The sequence below is a fragment of the Neospora caninum genome, chromosome III (genome assembly GCF_000208865.1).
Source record: "Neospora caninum Liverpool complete genome, chromosome III".
Taxonomy (NCBI): Eukaryota; Apicomplexa; class Conoidasida; order Eucoccidiorida; family Sarcocystidae; genus Neospora; species Neospora caninum.
In genome coordinates, this window is record NC_018388.1 from 261,924 (window position 1) to 285,206 (window position 23,283).

The window sequence follows — 23,283 nt, forward strand, 5'->3', positions numbered from 1 at the left end:
ATGCGTTCCGCTCCCTCTCTCTCCCCCTCTGCTAGCTCGGACGTCGCGTTTTGCCGAGCTGACGTCGGTCCCCCGTGGCCGGATCCCGGCGCGGATGCGCGGCAGGAAACCGAGACTGCGTCTGTTTCTGGGGCGGCTTCCGCGGACTCCCAGGCCGCCTGTTGGAGGGCGATGCCAGCAAAAAGTGAATGGCCCAGCGGTGACGCCCCGGGTCACCGCGCGCCTGCTGGAGCCGATCCACCGCCGCCATGCAGCGGGCGCGGAGACACGAGTCTGCCTCCATCTGCAGACAACGCGGAACACCCGGCGGGCGTCAAGGCTGAAGCCTCTGAGGCCACCGTCGGGCAGTGCGGAGCCCAGCGACCTGGCGGTGAACGCGTCGCGGGATCAGACGAGATGGGGGAAGGAACGCCGTCTCGGGACGAAGGGTTGTGCACAGAGAGGCGCTCGAGCCTCCCGGGTTCTGCAGAAGGGAGGAACTGTAGAACTGTCGCCCCCGCCAGAGGTCCAGGCGGCGGGGGCAAGAAGGAGGAGGCAACGGGGTGCGAACCGAGGTTCGAAGCAGCCGGGAGGCAGGCGAAAGACGGGGACGACCGCCCGAACGGCGTGTCTGGAGCGGCAAAACGATGCAGAGGTGACAGGGACGACTCGGGAAGGGGCGACCGGGAGGCGACAACTGTCGGAGACTGCTGCAGTCTCTGCGGACTGCCTCGAACAGCTGAAGGTGGGCAAGCGCCTTCCAAGGACGCGTCGGGTACCAATGGGGACAAGCAGCGGGGCCAGGCAGCGAGTGCGGCCGATGGCGAAGACGACGAGACGTGGGTTTGTGGCGCCTGTCTTCGATGCGCAGAAGAAGACGCCAAGACAGAAGAGGCTCTGTGGCAAACAGAGCAGGACCGAAGCGGAGAACCGCATCCACAGCGGCCGGTCGCCAGTGTAGAGACGCCCAAGGAGGAAGCAGCGAAAGGGACCGCGGGGGCGGGGTCTGCGGCTCAGGATGTGCCCGCCGTTGGAACGGTGCGAACGGGGCCGGGGCATGCGCCTGGCCGATCGGCAGGAAGTGGGGAGACAGGCGCGCGAGGATGTTCCGACGCGGAGCCTGCCGTGTCGGCCGCGAGCGGGACTGGCCCGAAGCGCCGAGACGCTGTGCCGACAGGCAGCGGGGGCAACGCGGCGTGTGGCGGGCGAGACAGGGCGGGGGCCGCTCTGCCTGCAGTGCCGGTTCCGGTGTCTAACCCAGCCAAGTGTTTCGACGAAGGGACGACTCGAAGCACAACGGTTCACATCGGGCCGAACCACCAAGTTCCGGCTCTGCCCGCGTTTTTCCTCGACAGCAGCTGCTGGCCGCGGCCGCCCATGGACACAGGCCTGGACCCGAGCCTAACTGCGCGCCTGGTGTATTCGCCGTCTGCGCTGGAGCGAATCAAGTTGAGGCGCGAACAAGAAGGGAGACAGGATCGGGCCATCAGCTCCGACGCCGACATGACGGCCTTCGTGAAGGCCTGCTCGCAGAACTGGAAGACGCGGCCGGGGTGGCAGCCCTTCAGCCCGGAGTTCGCGTACAAGATTCTCCACTACGCGGGGTACGATCCAGTGCGTGCGTTGCAGGTCATGAACGATCCTCAGTTCAGCTTCCGAGACGTGTGTGATCCCCCGCTGCGCAAATACGACAACAAGTGGAAACCGAAAGACCGGCGAGGCCTGATCGCAGCAACGCCGTATCCGCCTCCCATATCCGCCAGAGGCTCGTTGGCCCGGAGGCACCACCGGGAGGTTTCCGGGTACTCGCTACGCTAACTTCTTCGCGCGAAAGCCACGCAAGGGTTTCGTGTGTCTGAGAGTTTGCGCTCGGCCATGTTGCCTAAAGAGTTCCGCGATACCTGCCGAGGCACACGTCTCCGTCCCAGGCCGAGTGGTGAAGAGGGCAGCGTATACGAAAAAAGCAGGCACTAAAGAGAGGCGAAGCGAGAGGGCGTGGCGCTCCGGATGCATCCGGAGATCGTGTCTTTTTGTGTGTTCATGCTCTCAAGGAAGAATGCTGGAAACGCCGGGTGTCTATACACTCTTTCGTTCGTTCGCACTCGCAGTTGTGTATGAAGAGGGGTGTGCGTGTGCACGGCTGGTCACGGTGTTTTTTCGCGCTTTGGGAAGCGGGCGAAGGTCGTCCGCAAGTCGGAGAACGAACTGGCTTTCGAACACGGGGAAAGCACAGAGAAGCCTTTTGCCGTCAGTGCTGCTCGGGTTTGATTGACTCCATCCCACAGACGCCGCAGGCGGCCAGACAGAGTTCGTGCACGATGCATGCAGTGTTCCTTGCAGCGGGGTCTTGTGAGCAGACTTCCTCAGAGAGTTAGGAGATTGCATTTCGCAGCCTGAAGGAGGTGAGCTTGCGAGACGGCAGGCTCGGCAAACCGGACCGCGGGTGGCTGACAGAGCAGGAACTGGTGTCCGGCTAAGCGAGGGGCGTGGAGCTGACAGCGTCTTTGTCACGACGCGAACAGCAGAACGCTAGAAAAGGTGATTTTCTAAAGTCCGTGCCTGGACATTGACGCCGGCGCCGTGATTTCCCATAGTTTCTTTGGTCTGTCACATGGAGCCCCAATACCGCTGGTCTAAAGACCAACACGCGTGGTCGTGTGGGTCTAGGAGGCTCACGGGTTTGCGGCCGCGTCTTCTGGAAAGGAATATTATAGGGCATGCCCACGGTATCTGTTCGGCTGACGCATTTTTGTCCATTCCACGTATCCGCAGATATGTATATGCATGCATATGTATTCATACGAGGGATAAATGTGTTAAACTCAGCTGAATGCTCCAAAGGGTGTGAGAGGAGAGCATCGACTACACTCACGTGGTGGGGGGGAGATTTCGGAGTTTTATTTTCATTGTCCACGTTACAGTCGTTTACTGGAGCAGCGGACGCATCTGGGCTCCGGTCTCCATGTGCGATGCGCCCGACACGGAAATGGGAAGGGGACAGAAAAGATCTTTTGGCTGCCACTTTCAGTTTCCTTTTGTATTATTTCTGACGGCGTTCTTGTGATACCGGAAGAAATATATGGTGGGTGGCTGGACAGTTGATGTCGAGTTTGGTGTATACCGATCGCATCTGGTTGATTGGAGTGTACGGCGGTTGTGTGTTCTGCGGAGTTTGGGAAACTCGTTATCTCCTTGTTGTCATTGCCTCTTTTTTCCGTTCTCTTCCTCTTTTTCTGCTCCCTTTTCTCCTTGTATTTCGTTCCTTCTTTCATCTTCCAAAGTAGTGGGGCAGGGATGTCAAAGACAGTGGAAACGTCTGCCCCGTGCCTGGTGCCTGTCTTCTGAAACAACTCGCATGATGCAAAAGACGAAATGCAGATAGTCTGCCGAAAAACAGAGCTCTAGCATCGTAACAGGGTTCACTGGTGGAGGCAGAGCTATTTTGGGACTCCTCTTACCATTTTGGACGGTGTTTTAGTCCCCCCGAAAAAAGCCGCCCTTCCCCTTCGAGTCGACAAACTGGGTGTTTCTTTCTGAATGACGGCCTTTACTTCCAGCACACCCACCATCGGATGTGTACCTGTACTTTTAGCCCATTTTTCTTGAGTTCGAGTTCTCGAAAGGCAAGGGGGTGGATTTTTTACGTTTTCCCCAAGGAAGAATTGTGCACACGATGTAGGTAGTGAAGGAGCACGCTGATCACGCAGCAGCTTTACCTGAACTGTCACGTGTACACGGGTCGACCAAGATAAGTGACGAAATGTAACCTGCCACTGTCAGTGTCGATGCTATCTGTTTCCTTCGTTCACCAAAATTGCTTCACGACGCGGCCGCGCAGATACAAAGCGCCGCAAACTCGACACCGAATGGCGCTGCCCCGAATTCGAGGGGTTCCTTTACCGCCGCACGACGTGTCCGGTCTCGAAGGTACGCGCGGCCCATTCTTAAAACGCCTGTGAAAACTTAACGAACACACTACCCTGACACTTTTCCTACAGGTTAACCAGTTTTCGTGGCTACGCACTGGAAAGGCAGTTCGTATTTCGAAGTCCAGTCGTCTAAAACTCGAATCGGTGTGTGTCGAAGCCTCTTCCTTGAGAAGAATTGACGCGGCTGACAATGCCACCATGTGAACCTCAGCTCTCTGGTCTACAGTCTACAGCGCCTGCGTCTTTATCGGCTAGCGGGGCGCTTGGAGAGTCACGGTGCATTTTGAACAACTTTGCCGTACCTTCAAGCAGGACCACTAGAAGCACGAGTTGTGCCTTTCTGTTTAGTTTTGTCCACGCTCCTTGTGTAAACTCCCGCTGGTCGGCACACACGCTTCACGGTGTTTGTCTCTCTGCCTGGAATAGAATGTGCCTTTGACACCAGGCGAATGGCGTTTCTTGCCCGAATAGCAGCAGGAGATCGCAACTGCAAATACACGTACGTCTGCTCGAGTTCAGTGGTTACCGCTTTTGTGTGAGGCGATGGATCGTGTTCTGACCCGGAACGATGGTGACGACGCTTGCCGGTATTGTTGACACGTCTTGATGCGTTCACACGGCAGGGACACTGCCACCAATTCAAATCAATCACAGCATGGGCTCGATATCTCCCAAAAACTCTGCTTGCATGACCAACGCCCTTTTACGTCTCCAGCAGCGGGAGATCTGATTTTTCAGAAAGTGTACCCATTGCGTTTCCTCTCTATACATGTTACTATCCATGCGTGCTTGCGTGAGCAAACACATTAACTGTTCGAAACGAAAAAACCACGATTTCGGAGAGGCGCCGCTCTCCGGTCACCGCGCTCAGAAGCGGTAATTCTTGATACCTTCATGTTCCTCTGAGCGTTGGCGCCGCTGTGACCGGAGAAGGGAGAAGACATTCCATATTTAGAATTTCTAGCAGCAAAAACAAGCTACAAAAACGTGGAGGGCATTTGCCCATTCAGCAGGTGTTTATCAGCGTTTCCTCGCATATTCAAAAAACTGGTCGGGGTAGCCTCAATTTGGATAAGGGAACGCGCGTGGTTGTTGCTCCGGTGTAGTACACGGCAACTGGCTACCATGTGCGGCGACGAAACTCGGCGTCGGGCAGCAGGAAGGCCGGCGAGGCATACCGGCAAAGAACTTGCGTTGGCGGGGCGGGGGAATCTGTACAGGAGGACGCGCGCATAGATCAGCCGCCCTCCCTTTCTCCCAAAAGAGGTGGTCTCGAACGTGGTGACGACTCGCCATCGTTTGCTGAGCAAGGTATTCTGCAGAGCAAGACATCGGAAAGACTGCATCTCGTTTCTGAGTGAACATGTGTGTTCGGCGGAAGTAACTGCAGAGAACTAGGAAGAAAGCCCCTTCGGCATCACTGCCGTGTACCAGCGCTCGAGCGGATTAGGTGAGCGCTCAAGCACACGGTGTGCGACAAGGCTGCTGGTAAACCTGTGTGAAAGGAAAACCGTGCGTCTGGCATGGCACAGAAGCCACCTCTTGTCGAAGTTACAACGTTACCGACTGAGACTCCCAGGATTTAGCTTTTGAGGTTTTAGGAAGACGGGAAGGGAGATTGAACCTTCCGACCTTATGGGAAAGCGTATCCTTTTTTCTATCGGTGCATCCTCTGGCTTACCCTCTTGCTCGGGCGTTAACCGTTCTCTATCCATGTGACGAACACCGCGAAGAACTGCTTGTCCCGGAACGAGCTCTGGAATCGGCGGTCTTGTCTCGAAACGGTCGTGTATGACCACATAGGGTTTCTCCACAGGGACGTCAACGACTTGTGTATGGTCTCCTGGGAGCAAGACCGGCTTTACAGACTGAGAAACTGGGACAGGGTACTCATGGTCCCGGTAAGTCGTTACGAAGAAAGGCTCGTCGACAACTGTAACCCTGTTTATCGAGACAAAGGACACAACAAAGTGCAAAGCGGTGTTTCCTTCGGACACAGAGACACACAAATCCAAAGAGGATTATATATGAACGTGAAAATTTTGGCTACGGAGACTCCTACGCCAACGACAGTGAAAACGAGCTCTGTGCAAGCCTACTTTGGGACTTCGTAGGGAACCTCAATGTCATGGTATTCCGGTATGTGGTTCACGATCGTGTCGTGAACGATTTTTGGTTCGTAGCGCGTCTTGTACCGTGGTACTTCCTTGTACTGCAGTGAAGAAACACCTCAAACACACAGGCCTTTCATATCAATTTGCTTTTGGAAACTGCCTTGCTCTTGAGCCTACACTCCCTCTAGCGTGTAAATGCCAGAATTCTGAGACGCCGGAGCCTTGCTTAGAGCGCGGCACGTGCCCAAACATAACTCCCGGTGTAGCGTTCGTTCACTATGGTGCAAGTAACGGCTGACAATACATGGCGCTGTGTTCTGTCGTGAGGAACGCGCTACTCGATCACGGCGAGTTGACGATGAGAAGTCGTCCCGCAACTGCAAATCGACACCACCGGTCCAGGCGGCCGTTTGACGGGACTTACTCGTCGAGGTTTAAGTTGACTGTATAACCTAGAGTGACTATTTAGATGCACGTAGGCGTGTATAAATGTAAACAGATTTCGATGAGAATCCTGTCTCCGCTTTTCTAGTAGGTGACGAAGTCAATAATGAACAGCTCACTGCGTGTCTGTATTCTCGTCTCCCCTTACATGGATTTCCGGCACAGAAACTTCGCTTTTTGTCTTGTGAATGTGGTATTTCGGGACGATGCGAGTGAATTCCCTGGGGACCTGAAAATAGGAAACGGCAGTCTCTGCTGTCAGGTAACCGTCGAGTAATCGCTAGACAGACCAGCGAGAAACAAACGAGAGCTGCCAAGGCTTTCAGCTGCATCCACGGAACGCCCCTTTCTACAGAAAAGAGGACAGAACGCATTCACTGACGCGCCTCTGTCTTTGAAATTTTGGAACGGTGAGCCATTTATTTCGACTTGGGAACAGAGAGTAAGAAGCTGCCAGCGTCCCGGACTTACGTCAACGACTTTGACCTTGGCTACGGGCTTCAGGACCTCCTGAATTTGGTGAACCTCCTCGTACCGGTCGACGATCTTAATTATTGGAACATCGACATACTTGGGAATAATTTTCGTCTCGAACCGCGGAACGTATGTAATATTCTCCCTGATCTCCTCCTTAGGCACGTGCTTGATCACTTCGATAATCTCGGGAACCTGAATCGGAAAAAAAGCTTCGTCGCATCACGTAACCTCCACTCAGAGTACGCTTACTGGGTCGTCTCATCGTGCTGATTGCTTTACGAGTATTCTCGGCAACATGCCATGCACGCCTGAAGGTTACTCGCAGATAAACTGGTGTTTGCAAAGCCGGTCTCAGTTGAGCAGGTTCGTAAGCACAAATACCGTCGACACTGTACTCGGCGAATGCGTGAACCTGGACGCACTGTTCCCGTACTTGAGAAGCGAAACGGGAGTTTCAGATCTTTAGCCATCATTCATTGTTTTAAGAAGCCGTTCAATGGTGGCCCTTGATAAAAAAACGGATGTCTCACCACCTGCTTTCCGGGTCCAAGAGCGTTCTCTCACCTCAACAATGACATCAGAATAGATTACTTCCGGGACCTCGACAAACTTCTCGACCTCTTGAATGATGGGCTTGTCGACAAAGCGAATCCGCTCTTCGATTTGCTGTTTGTGGACGATCGTATCGACTACCTTTACCACGGGCACCTCGATGCGATTTTCGACGACGCTCACCGGGCGTAACCGGGGGACCACGCACTCAACCTGATGACCACAAGTCGCGGAAATCGCATCTTCATGACCCCCTTCTTCGCGGTGAGGCATCGGCATTTTTGATCCCGGACAGAAGCCACGCCACCGCGCCCAATACCAGACCTGATTCATCAGACGGTTCCTTAAAGGACTTCCGCCTTTGCAAGGTTTGTTCACCTCGTGGGGAAAAATACTGCTCGTGTCATTGACGCTGAGCCGCCGCGCAGTCCCCCCGCGACAACCGAGAGGAGCCACGCCACTGTCAGTTTGCTGTTGCACGAAGTTACCCCGTTGACTTGTCAGAGCGTTGCAGTAAATGAGCATGGCGTTGGCGGCTCGCCCCACAATGGGAAATCTGTGTTTTCTGGCTCTCCTGCGACTTACCCTGTCGTAACCTTCCGTGACCATCTTCTGTTCAACAACTGCCTGACTCCTCTTGGCTTTAGAGTAGTTGGGCCGAGAACTGTCCGTAGCCGATGCCGCTGCATCCGGAGGGTCGACTTGAGCGGATGTGCACGCACGTTCACCCGCAGGCGTCGGAGAAGTTTGGTGCCAGGTTGCCGGTCCGTTTCCTGAGGGTGGATGGGTCGGCCCGCATGAGCGCTGGAAGGCGGAGGGATTTGACGAAGACGACAGCGTAGGTGTCGGGTGGCCGGGGCCTGCGGGCGTTCCAAGCAACGAACGCGGCTTAGGAGAAACGGAAATGGCGGGTTTTGCTGGGAAGCTAACAGGTTTCGGGGTTCACGCCACGGAATCCTCTACGGCCACACGAGACAACGAAAATTTTTTAGAAAGGAGGCAGTCTGTCAACACGATTCCTTGTGGGGAAGAGCTCCGCGTCACAGTTCGCCCCAGTTTTTCTCCATCTCGTCCTCTCAACTTACCGAGGATAGAGCCGATTCCACCGCAGACTCGTAATTGAGATATCTGCTCAGTCGGAGTGGCGTATATCCCAACTCCGTGTGAAGATTCTTTCGAGGAAGCCGCGGAGACCGCTGGCGGTGGTGCATTTTGCCAGGGGGAAAGTGGACGCGAGCTCTGTCTGACAGGCCTGATGTAAACCTGCGGCTTTCCTTCTGGGAAGGGTGCAAGAGGCTGCCGCGCTGCGCCATAGAAGGACCGACATGAGGCACTTCGGTCGTCAGCGGATGAGCTTGGAGTTGTGCACATTCGAGTAGTTGTTTCAGCACAGGAAAGACGCGGAGACAGCGTCTGGCACCGAGTGACTGGGGGAGGTAGATCTGCAAATGAATTTTGCACCTCCCTCGGTTGCGGAGTCCGCCGTGGCGGGCGCGTTGGGCAGAAACAGAAAGCTGCGGCGGATTCTGCGACGCTTGCTTGACGCCCCTGCCTTTGCATGGAGCGGCCAGTCGGCGTTCGCTGACGAGGGTCGGTCCCACTTGGAGTCGGCTCAATCAGAATCGTGCCCAAGCATCGCGGAGTCTGTGGCCGTGGAAGACCCGGCGACAGGCGTTCGAGTTCGCGTTGGTGGAAACGCTCAGAGAAGGGCTGATGAGGTACGTTGTCATTCTCGTCCTGTTTTGTGCAACGCCGGACACACATACAAAAACAGTGGCGCCTTCGTTTCAGCGGCATAGGCGCTCGTAGACCACACCAAATCTAGCGCGCGCTACCCCCCACGGGGTTTTTCGGGGCAGAAGCACTTCAAACCCTGTCCCTCCGAGCGCGTTCATGGCAGGATCACGCACACGTGATCGTCCTACCGCGCCGGCGTCCTGATCTGAACAAGAAATTCCTGCGTTTGAAGCTGAAGCTAGTCTCCAGATGTCCCCCAACCCGCCCTGTCACAAAGTGGCATGGAATGTCTTCCTATCCGCATCACAGAGTCGTACGGTTGGTGGCCTCTGTGGACCGGGACGGCGAGAGCACAAAGTGTCCGACGGAAGCTGCTTACCGGGAGCGACACTCTCCCCTGAGGCACTGGTGGCAAGCAGATCGGCATTTTTTAAGACTGGCTCCTTTTCCGCTGCGAGGGCCGTGTGCAAAGCTTGTCACGCGTTTGTTTCACGCGACGAGACCTGTGCGTTGGTTTTCGGGATTCCGGTAAATCGGCGGTGTGGCTTCGCGCAATACCGATATGGATCCGGCAGGTCGTATGGTCAGGGAAAACGCATATTTTGGCGGGACAGCCTACGAAGGAAGACTTACCCCTTTTCCACACATTTTCAGGCCATACGGGGATACCAATCGCGCACGACGGAACAATGCCGCCACAGGCACGATGCACGGGGGAAGTTGCCTCAGATTCCAACCTACAGATGCACTTTCTGTCTTATTGCGTTGGGAGCACGACGGATATTGTCATGGATGGACCTAGTCTTCTTATTTTAATGAGGAAGCTTGCGTAGAGGCCAGAGAAGAACGCGGGAAATCGCTGGCGTTTTCCAGCGAGCGACTGCAACTGCCACAGGCGAGATTTGACTGGCGGTCGTTAACCAGCAGTCCACGAGCGTTTCTCGTCCGGTCCACAAAAAGGAACACAAGCAACGTCACGTGTTACTGGCATACAGCTTCTGGTGTATGGTTATTTTTCAACATGCTTTTGTGTCCTGAAAAAGATGAGAGACCGTATTGCTACGATGGAGGCACGCTGCAGTCAGATACCGCGGGTTCCTTGCCAGCCGCTGTGTCTGGGTTTCTCAGGCCGTGCGGGTTGTTGACGCTTGTCGCGAGCGGACGAGAAAACAGATAAATTAACATTCCAAGGAACTTATTTTCGTTCGGTGAGGAAAAGAAAAAGAGAGAGGGGGGGCTCATGCGTCCACACGGGAAAGAAAGGAGAAAGGGGAGCTTTTAAATGTGCGCTCCACGTCGCTGGATTAGCCATTCAAGACAAATGAGGGAGATGGCGAGTCTTCGTCGAGTGACCTCGGAGGCCCGCGTTGCAGTGTGACGAGACACGCATCTGGCCTCCAATAGAATGTCTGATACTAAAGAGAAGCAGCAGATATGTGTTCTTACTGTCGCACCAGAGAAGTAGAGAGCCTCCGTCCGGTCCAGAAGGAAAAAACACCGGTTTTTCCTGCTGAGGTACCCGTCCCAATGGAGACCTTCGATCACTCAAGTGCGAAAGAGAACTCGCAAGCGGTGGAACTGCACGGCATCCTATCCTTGAGGGAGGGGGGCAGAAGCGGTGCGACATGCCATCTGTGACCGCAAGGTAAAAGAACTTGATCTTGCGTTGCGTCTATCTACTGCAAAAACCAGCCAGTGAAAATGCACTGGGTCAATCCTTGAAACACGATACACGAGAGATCTACGCTCATTGATGTGTTAAATTGACGCTGCGTTTCCGCCTGATACGATCTGTTGAGCCAGTGAAAACCCCAGTTTCGGAAAAAGAGTTTGAATATGCAGCGCCTCCGTTCCTTTGAAGTATCGTTCGAGCCGATATTTTTTTTTCTGGCTTTCACCTGTCGACAGTGAATTTCCCTGCAGTTGTGGAGGGTAGCGTATTCGCCGGGCAGCACGCTTCGATTGTTGTTTTCGTATGCCGTTAATGGCGGGCAAGCTACCTTGCTCCACACATCGCTGCCCTCTCTCGCTGGCGTCCACAATCATCACTCTACGACAATCCGTGACAAGAGGTCACACAGGTCGGACCAAAGGGTGTGCCGCTGTTTTCGTAAATGCCTTTCGAGGGAGCGAACGGGCCGTACAATCCACCGTATCACAGCCTATCGTGTTTGCCGTACTTACCCTGTCACATTCACCTTCGACGCTGCATTTGAGCCGAATTTGAAGACGAATTTTACAAGGTCGCAAGACGTAGCCAGCCATCTACAGTGCTAGGAGGACCGAAGTTAACGTGACACTGACAGCAAATAAGTCCTACGACTCCGAACAAAAAGCTGAGAAGCACACGTGGCTCTTTGGTGGTGGTGACCGTTTGTGCGGAACGATCCCAGCAGTTGCCACGCATCTATAAGCACGCCTGGGTATCACAATCAAGATCTGGTTCTTCGTGAGAGGCACAGGCCTTGAGGCGGTCAAACCACCCTCTAACAACGCAATTGCACTGCCAGGTTCTCCTGGCACATACCGTCAGGGAGTGTACCGAAAGAGGTTTCAGTTCTAACGGCAGACCAGTCGTTGCTGTACAGGTAGACCCTCGCGCCCATGCTCTTGGATAAAAAGGGAGCTTAAGTTAACGGCACCACAACGCCGCCCGTTCAGACAGGAAGCTCGACGCAAGTACATCTTTCCTGGGAAGTGTGTCCACCCTGTACACCGTTCATGCTTACTAAAAATTTCCTACCACAAGGACCACGGAGACCAACAGCAACTGCCGCACACAATCGCACCCCCAGTGATCACTGGGCGTTTTCTCGCATCTGGTCGAGCGCTCTCTGCAACTGCATTCCGTCAGTAAGCGGGCTACTATTCAACTCGATTTCAGTCTCTTTTTAGTTGCATAAGAGATATGCACATGGGCAGCTCGCTGACAGATTCAAAAATGCGGCTGTAGCGGTGGTCAGCGAGGCCTGCTCTGGCAGCGGCGCCATTCGTCCTGCAAACTTCTTTCCAGCCGGAAGCATCTGCCCACTTCGCCACGTCGGCTGGCAAGAAACTCCACTTCTCTGGTGCATGTGTTATCAGATGACGCATTCGCTTCAGGGGCCCCCGCCGCCACTGCGCGCCTCCCCATCGTGCCCCTGCTTCTCGCCTTTCGTCCTGGGACTTCTTCTCGCTGGTGCCTGTCTCTTCTTCGTCGTCATCGCTCGAAACATCGTCGATCAGGTAATCCAGAAGAAGGTGCACCTCGGCCCCTGCTTTCCCCTTGTTCCCTTCTCCGGAACCACTAAGAAAAAATTCACGTATATCGTCCAGCATATGGCTCAACTCTTCTATTGGTACATACGGACTAACCCCTTCCAAAATTACTGCCGTATTGACATCATGTCGAATTCCCCGTCGCAGTTTCTCTTCAAAACGGTCGTGCTGTAAGTCGCATGGAATGAATCGGAGCGTTCTGTAGCCGTTGAGCAGGTCTTCCCCCGTGAGAGAACTTAGAAGGTGTCTACACTTTTGCTGCTGGACATGATGCAGATCCATTTCAATAACGCAAACATCTTTGTGTTTTATGAGTTCGGCGAACCGATATGCACGAGTATCGAAGCCGGCTCCGATTATAAGAACTTGTCGCACGCCTTTCTTTTCCACAGCCCACTTGAAAAATGATTCAAAGTGGGCAGTCCTTATTGCGACGTATCCCCAAAGTTGGAGAAACACGCGAGACAATTCCGAAACAAAGGAAAGTTCGTGACATAATCTCGAGCACAGGTAAACAACTTCTGCATGCCAACTAGGGAAAAAGGACATGAACCTCAAGACGCATCTTACTAACAACACAGGACCGAGGCCTATCAAAAATCGCCTCTCCGAAGAATCGTGGGCCAGGGGGAAGTGATCAGGAAGGTAAGGACATACAGATGCTTCTCGTGACTTGTTTTTCTTACGACCTTGCTCTTCCTTTCCAGCCGCGGAAATCGGCGATATAAATGTTGACAAGAAGCGCATACGCGCCACATGGCCAGCATTCCATGTTTTGTCTTCAAGCAGGGACGCGAAGAAAGTTATTACATCCTCAGCAATGCGCACGATACCAAGAAGGATAGTCATGCCTACGAGAGCCAAGCCACCTTGTAGGCGGCGGGCGATGTGTTGCAACGAGTTTGAAGAAACACCCTTCATTTGAACACGACAAAAAGCCACCGCGAAAAGACTGCTCTGTGACAAAAAGTAAGAGAGCCAAGTCGAAAAGAGGCGCCTCACACATACAGTCAAAAACCGAGTCCGCTCTCAAACCGGCTCCTGCACCGGGTTCCGAACGTAAATTGACGGCTCTGAGAGCCTGCTGAAATCTTACCAATGTTCCTGGCAAAAGATCTGACACGATATTTGCGTGTCCACGACGTCACGGACAAAATGAAGGTGGGAGGGTGGTGGTGCTGCTCGTCCTCGTCGGCAACATGTCCCAGTTAACGCGAAGAATACGCAGGTGCCCTGTTACTGCCTAACACGTGTAGCAGAAAAACCCGCTGTGTTCTAGAGCGGCTAGCCAGAGTATCACCGGTGCGTGAACAACATTGGCGCTTGTCGCAAAATCCACTTAAGGTCATTCTGTAGTAAAGCTCCGTGTTGAAATACTGTGTGCAGTGCCGTGGTTGATATTCACTAGTTTTTGACTGGGAAGGCAATGTACCAAAAAGTGTCTCGGGTCTATTGTGAATCAACTTGGACAGATATATAATGAAGTCGGCTACGGAATCTACCGATTTGGGGAGGCGATATCCACGGCAAAATGCAACAAATGTCGCGATTGTTCGATGTCATTTCCTTCAATTAGTGTGCATATGCACTCCGGCCGCCATCCAGAGGGACACCTGACACAGTGCATAACATGGACTGCAAGGCGGACAGGCTACATTCCTCATAATATGGGACCGTATGCTCTTTTTGCTTTCGCTGCCTCACGGAAGGCCTCTGTGTCAGCCTCCGTGTGTCTGCTTCATTGGACCAGGCGTATGTTGTCCAACTTTCCGCCTCCAGTCAGGAGCAATCTGCGTGGCGGTAGCTTCCTCTGTATGGAGAAACGGAGAGTCGGGGCCAGCTAAATGATTTGTCGATCAAACAATGCGGCACCCTGGCCGTTCACCGTGGCGAACAACAAACCAGGCTATATCCGCTAACAGAAGAAGTACACCGGGGCTGCCCTGAAGAGATGAATTGACACCGGTGCTCAGTCTATGACTTGTGCCGTGTCGATGTGAAATCAGCCGGGCGCCGCACCCCCGGGCACAGCCAAGAATCGCTGCAATCTTTAGAGGCTCAGAGAATTCCAACGCTATAGACACATCCAAAGATTACACCAGATGATATGTAGACGTCCAGCTGAAGCATTTGTGTTCAAACTTCCCCAGGCAGCGGCGGGACAATAAACCTACGTGTGTATTCTGATAGATCCGCGGCACGTGTCGACTCGTATAGTCAGTAAAGCCAGTGTACACATATCACTTCCTTGGGTAGGCAGCACTGTTCACTTCTAGTTTGTGAGTATCGCCAGGTACATTTCACCTGACGGAAGAACCGCAGCGCTTGCAACCCGCCCCGCAGCAGCTTATCGCGTATCAGCAAGATCTGAAGTGACTCGGCCATGACGCTGCATGGGGGAAATGCGTCGCACGTCACTGGTACGGGCCCGATTACTGTGGAAAAAAAGCTCCTGAGAAGCGCACGTTCTTCTCAAACTGGCAAGACACAGTGGAAGTTGCGTCCACTTGGGAAGGCACTTTCCCGCGACAAGATGGAAAAGACCAACAATCCATTCCAAAGACGGCCCACTGCGCTAGCCATTCAATATGGTGCACAGCAGGAAAACTATCAGTCTGATGTGTACCGGCTTCGACGCAAAGTCAACGGAACGAGACTACTAGTGTTCAGGCCAATGTGTGGGCGTCGGCCCTCGTGGGACCTCCAAACCGCACCATCACGAGGACTGGTAGCGATTTACCCGAAGCAATTACGCCAGGAAACTCGCTCTGCTGTGCGCGAGACACATGTCTCACCCCAGAGATAGTCGTCGCACGTTTCCTCGTGGGGAGTGAAGTATGTTCGTGGTCTGCAGTCGTGATGTCTTTTGCTAGAGGCAAGCGTCGGCGTCTCGTTTTGTCCACTAAGAACCAACCTCCGGCCTCTAGGAAAGTTGTCGAGACAGGACAGATCAAGTGCCTGCGAACGTTTTCCCAAATGCTTTATAGCCACGTGAGGGCCCGTTCGCGCAACGACTGACCAGTGTTTGAGGGCACTTGTCTCTCTGTTCACCCACGGTGACCATCAAGACCAAACACGACTGTCGGTTAGATGTGGTTGGGTTACAATGCGGGCTTTCGTGGCGCCCGTAAAAAGTGATTCCGTGACCCCTCTTACACTTTCAGTAGCACGCGCCACACGGGAGACGGCTGCTGAAACGATCAAAATTTGGGGGGAGGGTGGGGGGGTACGTGTCCTCCTCTTTTCTCCCACATCGCTATTCACCAGCGTGAGAATCTTCTGGTGTGACGGCGCGCAAACGCGAAGTGTCCCACCACGCGGCCACGTCCTGGTCCGTACCTCTCTCTCAGGGTCGTTTGGAAAAATGTCAGTTTCCGCCTATGTGCGTTTTAGTTATGTGGTTTCTGGTCCGTGCAGTTCACTGCGGCAGGCGACGTATTCCGATTTCTCTGCTGCTTGTCAGTCGACAGCATTGCGATCCGGTTCCCGTGTTTCCCCTCGCCTTCGGCTCAGTCCGTCTGTTAAGATTGCGGCAATTCTCTAGCTACTTCTTGGAGCGCAGGCGAGGATTCCGTGCGAGAAGGCTATTTTGCTTCGTCTCTCGTGACATTGTTGTCCAGGCGAAGTCCCTCAGTAAAAAAATCCAGTTTCCATCCTCAATCGATAGCCTGCGTTCAGCTGATCCCGTGGGCGTCCCCCACACCGTTCCTTCGCGACAGCACAGCAGCCGACTCGTGCTTTAGGCGCAGCCGTTCAAAAACGGACGGCTTTTTGGCGCTCACCTGACTCGCTTTAACGCACGCAAAAATACATATATAGTGTGCGTGTCATTCGTCGCGTTTATGTCCAGATCTGGTTTTCGAAAGTGGCCTATTCGTCCGTCTTCGCGAACACCTCCAGCTGGTTTCTGGAGGTCCTCTTGTTCCCGTTTCCGTCATGAATCCCTCGAGCGATTCTTCTGTCTGTGAACCGACGAGTCAAAAGATGGTGTCAGAGGCACCAGGCGTACCGTCTTCGCCCTCCACAGAAGTGAGGACTGCGGCGTTGAAGGCGTGGCGAGCATGGCGGAAGGACAACAAAGGCCCGCTGGAAGAGGTATTGCAGAACCCTGCGGGGTATAGTCTCTACAAGGCGATGAAGGCCTCATCTGGAGGCCCCGTCCCAAACACTTTCCAGCAGTGGCTGCAACAAAATGAACACGCGAAAAGATGGCTGACATGGCGCCAGGGGTGTCCGGGTCAGCTGCGGGACGTTTTGGCAGATCCAGAGGGCTGGCGGCTCTTTTCAACCATGAAACGTGAAAAGGGCCAACCGGTTCCCGAAACGTACGAGGAGTGGCGCGACTTGCCTGAGCACAAGATCGTCGCGAGCAGGCGGACGTGGTCAGCCTGGCGCCGCGCACATCCTGGTCCGTTGGCTGCTACCCTGGCGGATCCTGAAGGCTGGGCTCTCTACCGTCAAATCAAAGTGTGGGACGGGAAAGATGTTCCAGAAAGGTATGAGGACTGGGTGTCTCACCCAACTGTCCGGAAGCAGGCAGCCATGGAGGCCTGGACCCAGTGGCGGCACGAGCATGCCGGCCAACTGTCGAAAGTTCTCGCCGATCCGCAGGGATGGGCTCTATACAAAGCGATGGTCGAGTGTGGCGACAAACGCATCGAGGCTACATATGACGAATGGATGGCGAAACGGGACGCCTCCCCGACGTCCTGGGCTGTGTGGCGCAAATCACACCGCGGCCCTCTAAACGAGGTCTTGAAGGATCCGGCTGGATGGGCGGCTTTCACAGCGTACAACACCAAGAAAGGCGTGTCTCTGCCGGCGACTTACGAAGAGTGGGTACAATTGCCCGAGCAGCAGAAGGGGGCTGCGTCTTTCAAGTGGTCGTCCTGGCGGAAGGCGCACAAGGGTCCCCTTGCGGAAGTTCTCGCGGATCCGGAAGGCTGGGCTCTCTACGTGAACATGCTGGAGAAAGGCTCACACGCCCGTGTACGCTCGTCGTACTCTGAGTGGCTCGAAGCCTACCGAGCTGCGAAGAGCCCCGGGAGCAGCTCGGCGCAGTGGCGCCAGTGGCGAAAGGCCCACGAAGGACCGCTGGAGGAAGTTCTCGCGGACCCCGAAGGGTGGAAGCTGTACGCTGCGCACATGCAGCGCGGAGGCCGTCGGGCGTTTCCGTCCGACTTCACCACGTGGCTCGAGGCGCACCAAGCAGAAGCCAAGTGGACGGAATGGCGCCGCGCGCATGCGGGCCCTCTGAATCGGGAGTTGGCCGATCCCGAGGGCTGGGAACTGTTTCGAATGCGCAGCTCTGCGCGAGGGAACGCGGCTGTGCCTGCGACGTACGCGGAATGGATGAAGCTTCCCGAACAGCAGGCCTTCGTCGCGGTCGAGGCGTGGGGGGCGTGGCGCCAGGCTCACCCTGGCCAGCTGAAAGACGTTCTTCAGGCAGACGGGAACGGATGGATTCTGTACCGCACCATGCTTCGCGCAGCGGGGATCGAAGTCCCAGACGACTTGGCCGCGTGGCTCCAAGACTCGGGCAAATACGTCAAGCTCGCCTGGCAGTCCTGGCGCGACAAGCACAGGGGCCCGCTGCGGCGTGTGCTGGCAGATCCGCTAGGCTGGCTGCTGTACAAGAGCGTGGTGGAGAGTTCTGGGGCGTCGATCGAAGAGACCTTTGAGGCCTGGGCGCAAAGCAAGGGGCCGTCCGGGAACGAGTGGATCAACTGGCGTCGCCTCCACAAGGGCCCTCTGCACGAAGTGCTTCGGGACCCGGAAGGTTGGAAGCTGTATCGCGAGAACCTGCTTCGCAAGAACGTCTCGGACGTGCCTCAAACCTTTGAGGCGTTTCTGCAGCAGCCAGACCAGCAGAAAGCGGCGGCGACGTCCAAGTGGTCCTCTTGGCGACGGGTCCATCGAGGGCCCCTCGTCTCGGTTCTCGCGGACAAAGAGGGCTGGGAGTTGTATGTGAACATGATGGAAAAATTAGGGCATAAAATCTGCTCTTCATTCGATGAGTGGTGCTCCTCCGCGCAGATGCACAAAGGTCGCGCGGCACGCGAATGGCGTGCCTGGCGACGCCTGCACAAAGGCCCGCTGGTTAACGTTCTCGCCGACCCGGAAGGCTGGGCTCTGTACAAAGCCTGGACGGCCGGTTCGTCCAACCGCGTTGCGCACGAGTCCTACGAAGAGTGGTGTCTGCAGAAGGAAAAGGGTCGCGAGTGGCGGGAGTGGCGCGCGAAGCATCCGGGGCAGTTGAAGACGGTGCTTGCTGAAGGCGAGGGATGGGAACTTTTCAAAAAGTACAACGAGGCACGAAATCGCCCAGTCCCCGCGAGTTTCGCAGACTGGCTCGAACAACAGCAACAGGAGCACCAGGTGGAGAAAGACGCGTGGATTGCTTGGCGCAAAAACCACACAGGCAAGCTAGCAGACGTCCTGGCGGATCCCGAGGGATGGCAGCTCTATCGTAGAATGAAGGAGACAGCTCGCGAGCCGGTGCCGGCCTCGTATGCGGAGTGGCTGTAGGCGGGAACGTCGCCCGGCCCCAAAAAGACGTGTCAGGCGTAGACGGCGGTTTTTTCCGGCGCACAATGCGTGCGCAAATTCAGTTCTGAGGGTATTAAAACCGTGAAGAAAGACGGGGGGAGTTTTTTTGTCATCGGGACGCACGGGGAATTCCGCTTTTCCGTTTTCAGTGGAGAAACGCGGAGTGGCATGGAGCTGGGAATGTGCGAAACGATGGGGCAATAGCAACAGTTGTGTGTTGTGTTTCTCTGGCCGTGCCGCGGTGAGCGTTTTCCTCCGTCCTCTTTTTGCTCACATGCCTCTAGAATCAGGTAGGCTTTTTGCCAGGGATCTTTGTGAGCGGTGTTTCCTGTGCAGCTCTTTGGTCTATAAGAACGCTCCGTGAACAATTCAATGTGAATTGTATAGACTAGCTCCTCTGTGTTGTAAAGCGGAAACGTCGCTTGTATCTTGCTGTTTTAGGTAATCGTCACTGTTTTTCACCGGTGCGAAATCCAGGTTACAGATCATGGGAAAGGGTAGACGGGCATGTCCTGTCAAAAGTTTGCAAACAATCTTCCGCGTGTCGCCGACATCCAAACGCGCTTCAGTGAGCGTGACCGGCTCAAAAGAGCCCAAACATGCGGTGATACTGCGTGAAGTGGACCGGTCGTATATAATGCTGATACGCCAGCAGCCTGGGACGTCGAGCGTTAAGCGAATCAGTACACTGACAATGCTTTCTATAGATATATCCGAGTTACTACACTGAAGTCATATATATATATATATATATGGTGTATATATATATATATATATGGTGCTGCTTGCGGCAAGCGGCGCATGCGAGGGTCGGCGGATGCATGCACCACTGTAGACGGCTCGATAGCATCGTTGGCGCCGCTTCGGCAGGACATACCCCCAGCCGCTGCTGTGTCTCGTGGGCCGTAGAGTCACTTTAACAGAATTGGGGCAATTTTTTGCCATGCCACCCTTGCGACAGTGTTGCAATTCATTCCCCTCGCGGCACTTGTAGCCTTCACGAGGAGCCCACTACCGGGTATCATTTCTTTCAAAAAGATGTGCTCTGTACGGTGCCGAAAAGAACACCGAATGGACTGACCATCGTTTCCATGGGGAATACACAAAAAATAGCTGTAACTGGACTCGCAGCTACACGAATAAAAAAGAGCAGCATACACCCTAGCCTGTGCACCACCTTTACACCCCTAGAATAGAATCAAGACCAAATCTTCCTTGAGCGGCTCGACAGGCACTATAGATAGCGTAGGTTTGCATACCCAATCATATGCGTGTCCGCTCTCTGAAAACGAGAGACTCAAACGGGGGAGTAGTACAATCGCTCACGATCAGAACGGTTTCTGCGGGTTCCCGGCGAATACTCGTCAAAACCAGGAATCCCCATATCTGCATCTCCTGGGCCTACACAGAAAAGAACAGCAAGGACGTGCCTCTGCATGTTCGGTCGAATTCTCGACATGTACGTCGCTGGTGGAATAGCACTACCTATAATAATCAAAACGATCTTACTATACACCCAAATCACCGCGGACAAGCTACTCATGTGTCACGTGCCAAGTCCGCTGAGCGGCTGCCAGCACAGAGACTCCAGCTACGATGTGCATGCATTCATGCATGTATATATATATATATATCTTCTATAAATATATATTGTGAGACCTTCTAGTACCTCTGCACAGATAAACATATGGTCGCCTACGTACACGCCTATGTGTATTAATATACACGCGAAAGCGTGCGCATACAAACACATACATATGCGTTTATAGTTGAGGCACTACTTTTCGGCGAGTTGAACCCCTCGGGATGGCCATGTGTCAACGGTGCGGGCGAGCAACGGGAATTGCCTTTTATAGGTTGTATTATAATAGTTTTACATATCTATAGTGCCTGTGATACAGATGTAAACTGGAGGCGACCGCCTGTGACTGTCTCTCAAGGAAGCCGCCTTCAGCTTTACGGCATATATATATATATATATATATATAACGTGGGCGGCTATGAGCAGCTGACTCGAATAGGGCACGTTCGCGCACCGCGTACGCGGGTCCATCCTAGCAACGGGAATTCACTCACCTTGACACGATCCTTCGAACGTCATTTCCTCCTCTTTCCAGAACTTCCAACTTCTTCCCCGAGCCTGCGGACACGCGCAAAATCGGCATTTTCGCGTTACGCACACTGGGTCTCTCGTCCGCGTGCAAAAGAAAGTGCATGAAGGACGCCAAGTAAACCCGCGTCCTCTGTGCAAACGGCCATCCAAAAGGTGTATGCCTTCGTAGACGCTTCAGTACAGCTGTACAGTATACGGAGATTGGTGCCTGCGAGTCCAGTACAGTGCGCGACCGCGAAAAAGAAATGAAGAAATGAAGGGGGAGCATGTCGACTTTGTGTCAACGCACCTGACCGTACCTCCACCGGGCCCTATCGAGCGCTGTACTGACGGCAACGGACAACCGTCGAAGAGCTGGTGTAGAAATAAGACAAGTCGCCTTTTGCGGTGTTCACAGCCGCGCAAGTTAGCATCCATACGCATACACATCCTTGGAGACAGGACACGGCTGCATGCACACGCTTTACTCAATCCCGAAATTCGTCAACGCTTTCGAACGTACCAAACTGAGGACGACGGGGATGCTGGCGATCAGGAGAGCCATGGCCACGAAGTCTGCGAAGAGGGCCCATAGCGCGACACTGTGTCTTGTTTCTCCGTGCGCGACAGCTGCTTGGACTGCGAGCGCGTCCCCTGTTACTTGCGAATCCGAAGTCTCTGAAATGTCGAAGCAATGAAAAGACCGAAGACTAACGGAACAGGATTGGCAAGGAAGCACCATTCACGTTGCCGGCGCGTCAGTCAGTCAGGAGTCCAACCTAATCCCCCCACGGAAGCGATCTTTACGCGGCGCTTTTCCACCGCATCGACGGGCTGTTTCTCATTGCTCTGACGAGTCTACAAGGCGGTGACGGTACCCTCAGCACGTTCTTTGTTGGTCTCGATTAGCCTCGAAAGATTGGCTCTTTGCGCGGTTTCATTAGCTACACTCGAAACTTGCCTGTGCATAAGCTGACAGTCTGGGTCCCAGTGCGTCCGCGTCGGGCCAAAAACCTCCTGCGGAGAGCTCCGCAGACTGCACACATGCTTCGCTTCGCTCACCCTTTTTTGTCGATCTCTGCTCTGCCGCAACGCCTTGGGAGGGAGCTCTTTCGCCGAACGGACTGTCATCTCGTCTCGCGATCGTCGACGCTCCTACGCGCTCCTCTGACCACGCGTCCTGCACTCTCTCCTGCTCCGTCGGCCTCTCAAGCCCCGGGATTTGCGGAGAAACGGGGGAGTTTTCGCCTACTGCATTCTCGCTCCTCAACGGACCAGGGACTACAGTGCCAGGGACCGGCTGTGTCCCAGCTTCTTCGTCCGCAGCCAGGACCGTAGACACCTCGTGCTCGTGTTCAACAGAGCCGACGGGGAGAGGCGAGTCTGTTGCGCTCGCGTGCATCGCCAAAGCTGTCGCTTCCAGCGAACGCGTCAGCGACACAGGAGCGGCCGCCGTCTCGGGGACGACAGCCGGGGCGGGAGGACTGGTCGCAGCCGACGTGTCCCCCGGAGTCGGCAGGACACGCGCAGGGGGAAGCGTTGGTGAAAAACGGGCACTGACTGACGGCGCCGCTCCGCGGGCGTAGACGGCTGCTGAGACAAGTTCTCCATCCGAGTGCGGAAACTGTGAACTGTGAACAGGCTCCGTGGCTAGGGTGTTCCGACCACGACGCGCGCCAGGCAGTGAGTCTGCGGCGAGGTTCGGTGGGTCCTCGGGGTGAGATCGCCCCGCCGTGGACGGTTGCTGGCTCAGGTGATGCCCAGACTCCGCCTCGAAGGTTGCAGGAACCTCACGCTCCAGACGAGCTCCAGGCGGGGCCGCGCGAAACGCGTCGATCAGCGCGCACTGCCCTAACAGAACAAGGACGAGCACGCAAGTGCATCTGCTCCGGTCACCACGCGGGGACTCTTGAATCCTACGATTCTTGCCGCTCATCTTCAAAGTGGAGGAGAGCCGCCACGTTTTGTGCTCGGCCTCCATTTGCTTTCTCGACAGAACGATCCCTTTTGTAGGCGAAGAAAGAACGCAAAACCCCGCCGACGAGACGGTTCGAGCCGTGTTCCTTCCTCATACTCCGATCCCGTCGATTTCCCGACAAGCGAGAGGCACCGAAACACCTCAGCAAACGCTGACACTTGAGTGCGCGCGCAC

General features: G+C 54.8%; 5 protein-coding genes across 5 annotated transcripts; 2 read left to right on the forward strand and 3 right to left on the reverse strand.

Moving 5' to 3' along the window:
• NCLIV_007230 (hypothetical protein) lies at nucleotides 1–1,797 on the forward strand (the record flags this gene model as incomplete). Its single annotated transcript, XM_003880234.1, has 1 exon — nucleotides 1–1,797. The coding sequence occupies one exon, from the start codon at nucleotides 1–3 to the stop codon at nucleotides 1,795–1,797; it is 1,797 nt and encodes a 598-aa protein (XP_003880283.1).
• A 3,003-nt stretch (nucleotides 1,798–4,800) lies between these two features.
• Nucleotides 4,801–8,706, reverse strand: NCLIV_007240 (conserved hypothetical protein; the record flags this gene model as incomplete). Its single annotated transcript, XM_003880235.1, has 8 exons — nucleotides 4,801–4,826; nucleotides 5,590–5,849; nucleotides 6,008–6,120; nucleotides 6,615–6,695; nucleotides 6,938–7,135; nucleotides 7,508–7,708; nucleotides 8,081–8,299; nucleotides 8,581–8,706. 8 exons carry the CDS (start codon nucleotides 8,704–8,706, stop codon nucleotides 4,801–4,803), a joined length of 1,224 nt encoding a protein of 407 aa, XP_003880284.1.
• A 3,406-nt stretch (nucleotides 8,707–12,112) lies between these two features.
• NCLIV_007250 (conserved hypothetical protein) lies at nucleotides 12,113–13,411 on the reverse strand (the record flags this gene model as incomplete). Its single annotated transcript, XM_003880236.1, has 1 exon — nucleotides 12,113–13,411. The coding sequence occupies one exon, from the start codon at nucleotides 13,409–13,411 to the stop codon at nucleotides 12,113–12,115; it is 1,299 nt and encodes a 432-aa protein (XP_003880285.1).
• A 3,063-nt stretch (nucleotides 13,412–16,474) lies between these two features.
• Nucleotides 16,475–19,018, forward strand: NCLIV_007260 (putative p97 protein; the record flags this gene model as incomplete). The annotated part of the gene is made up of 1 exon (XM_003880237.1): nucleotides 16,475–19,018. One exon carries the CDS (start codon nucleotides 16,475–16,477, stop codon nucleotides 19,016–19,018), a length of 2,544 nt encoding a protein of 847 aa, XP_003880286.1.
• A 2,089-nt stretch (nucleotides 19,019–21,107) lies between these two features.
• Nucleotides 21,108–23,112, reverse strand: NCLIV_007270 (putative ppg3; the record flags this gene model as incomplete). The annotated part of the gene is made up of 3 exons (XM_003880238.1): nucleotides 21,108–21,179; nucleotides 21,655–21,809; nucleotides 22,194–23,112. 3 exons carry the CDS (start codon nucleotides 23,110–23,112, stop codon nucleotides 21,108–21,110), a joined length of 1,146 nt encoding a protein of 381 aa, XP_003880287.1.
• Nucleotides 23,113–23,283: the final 171 nt, after the last annotated feature.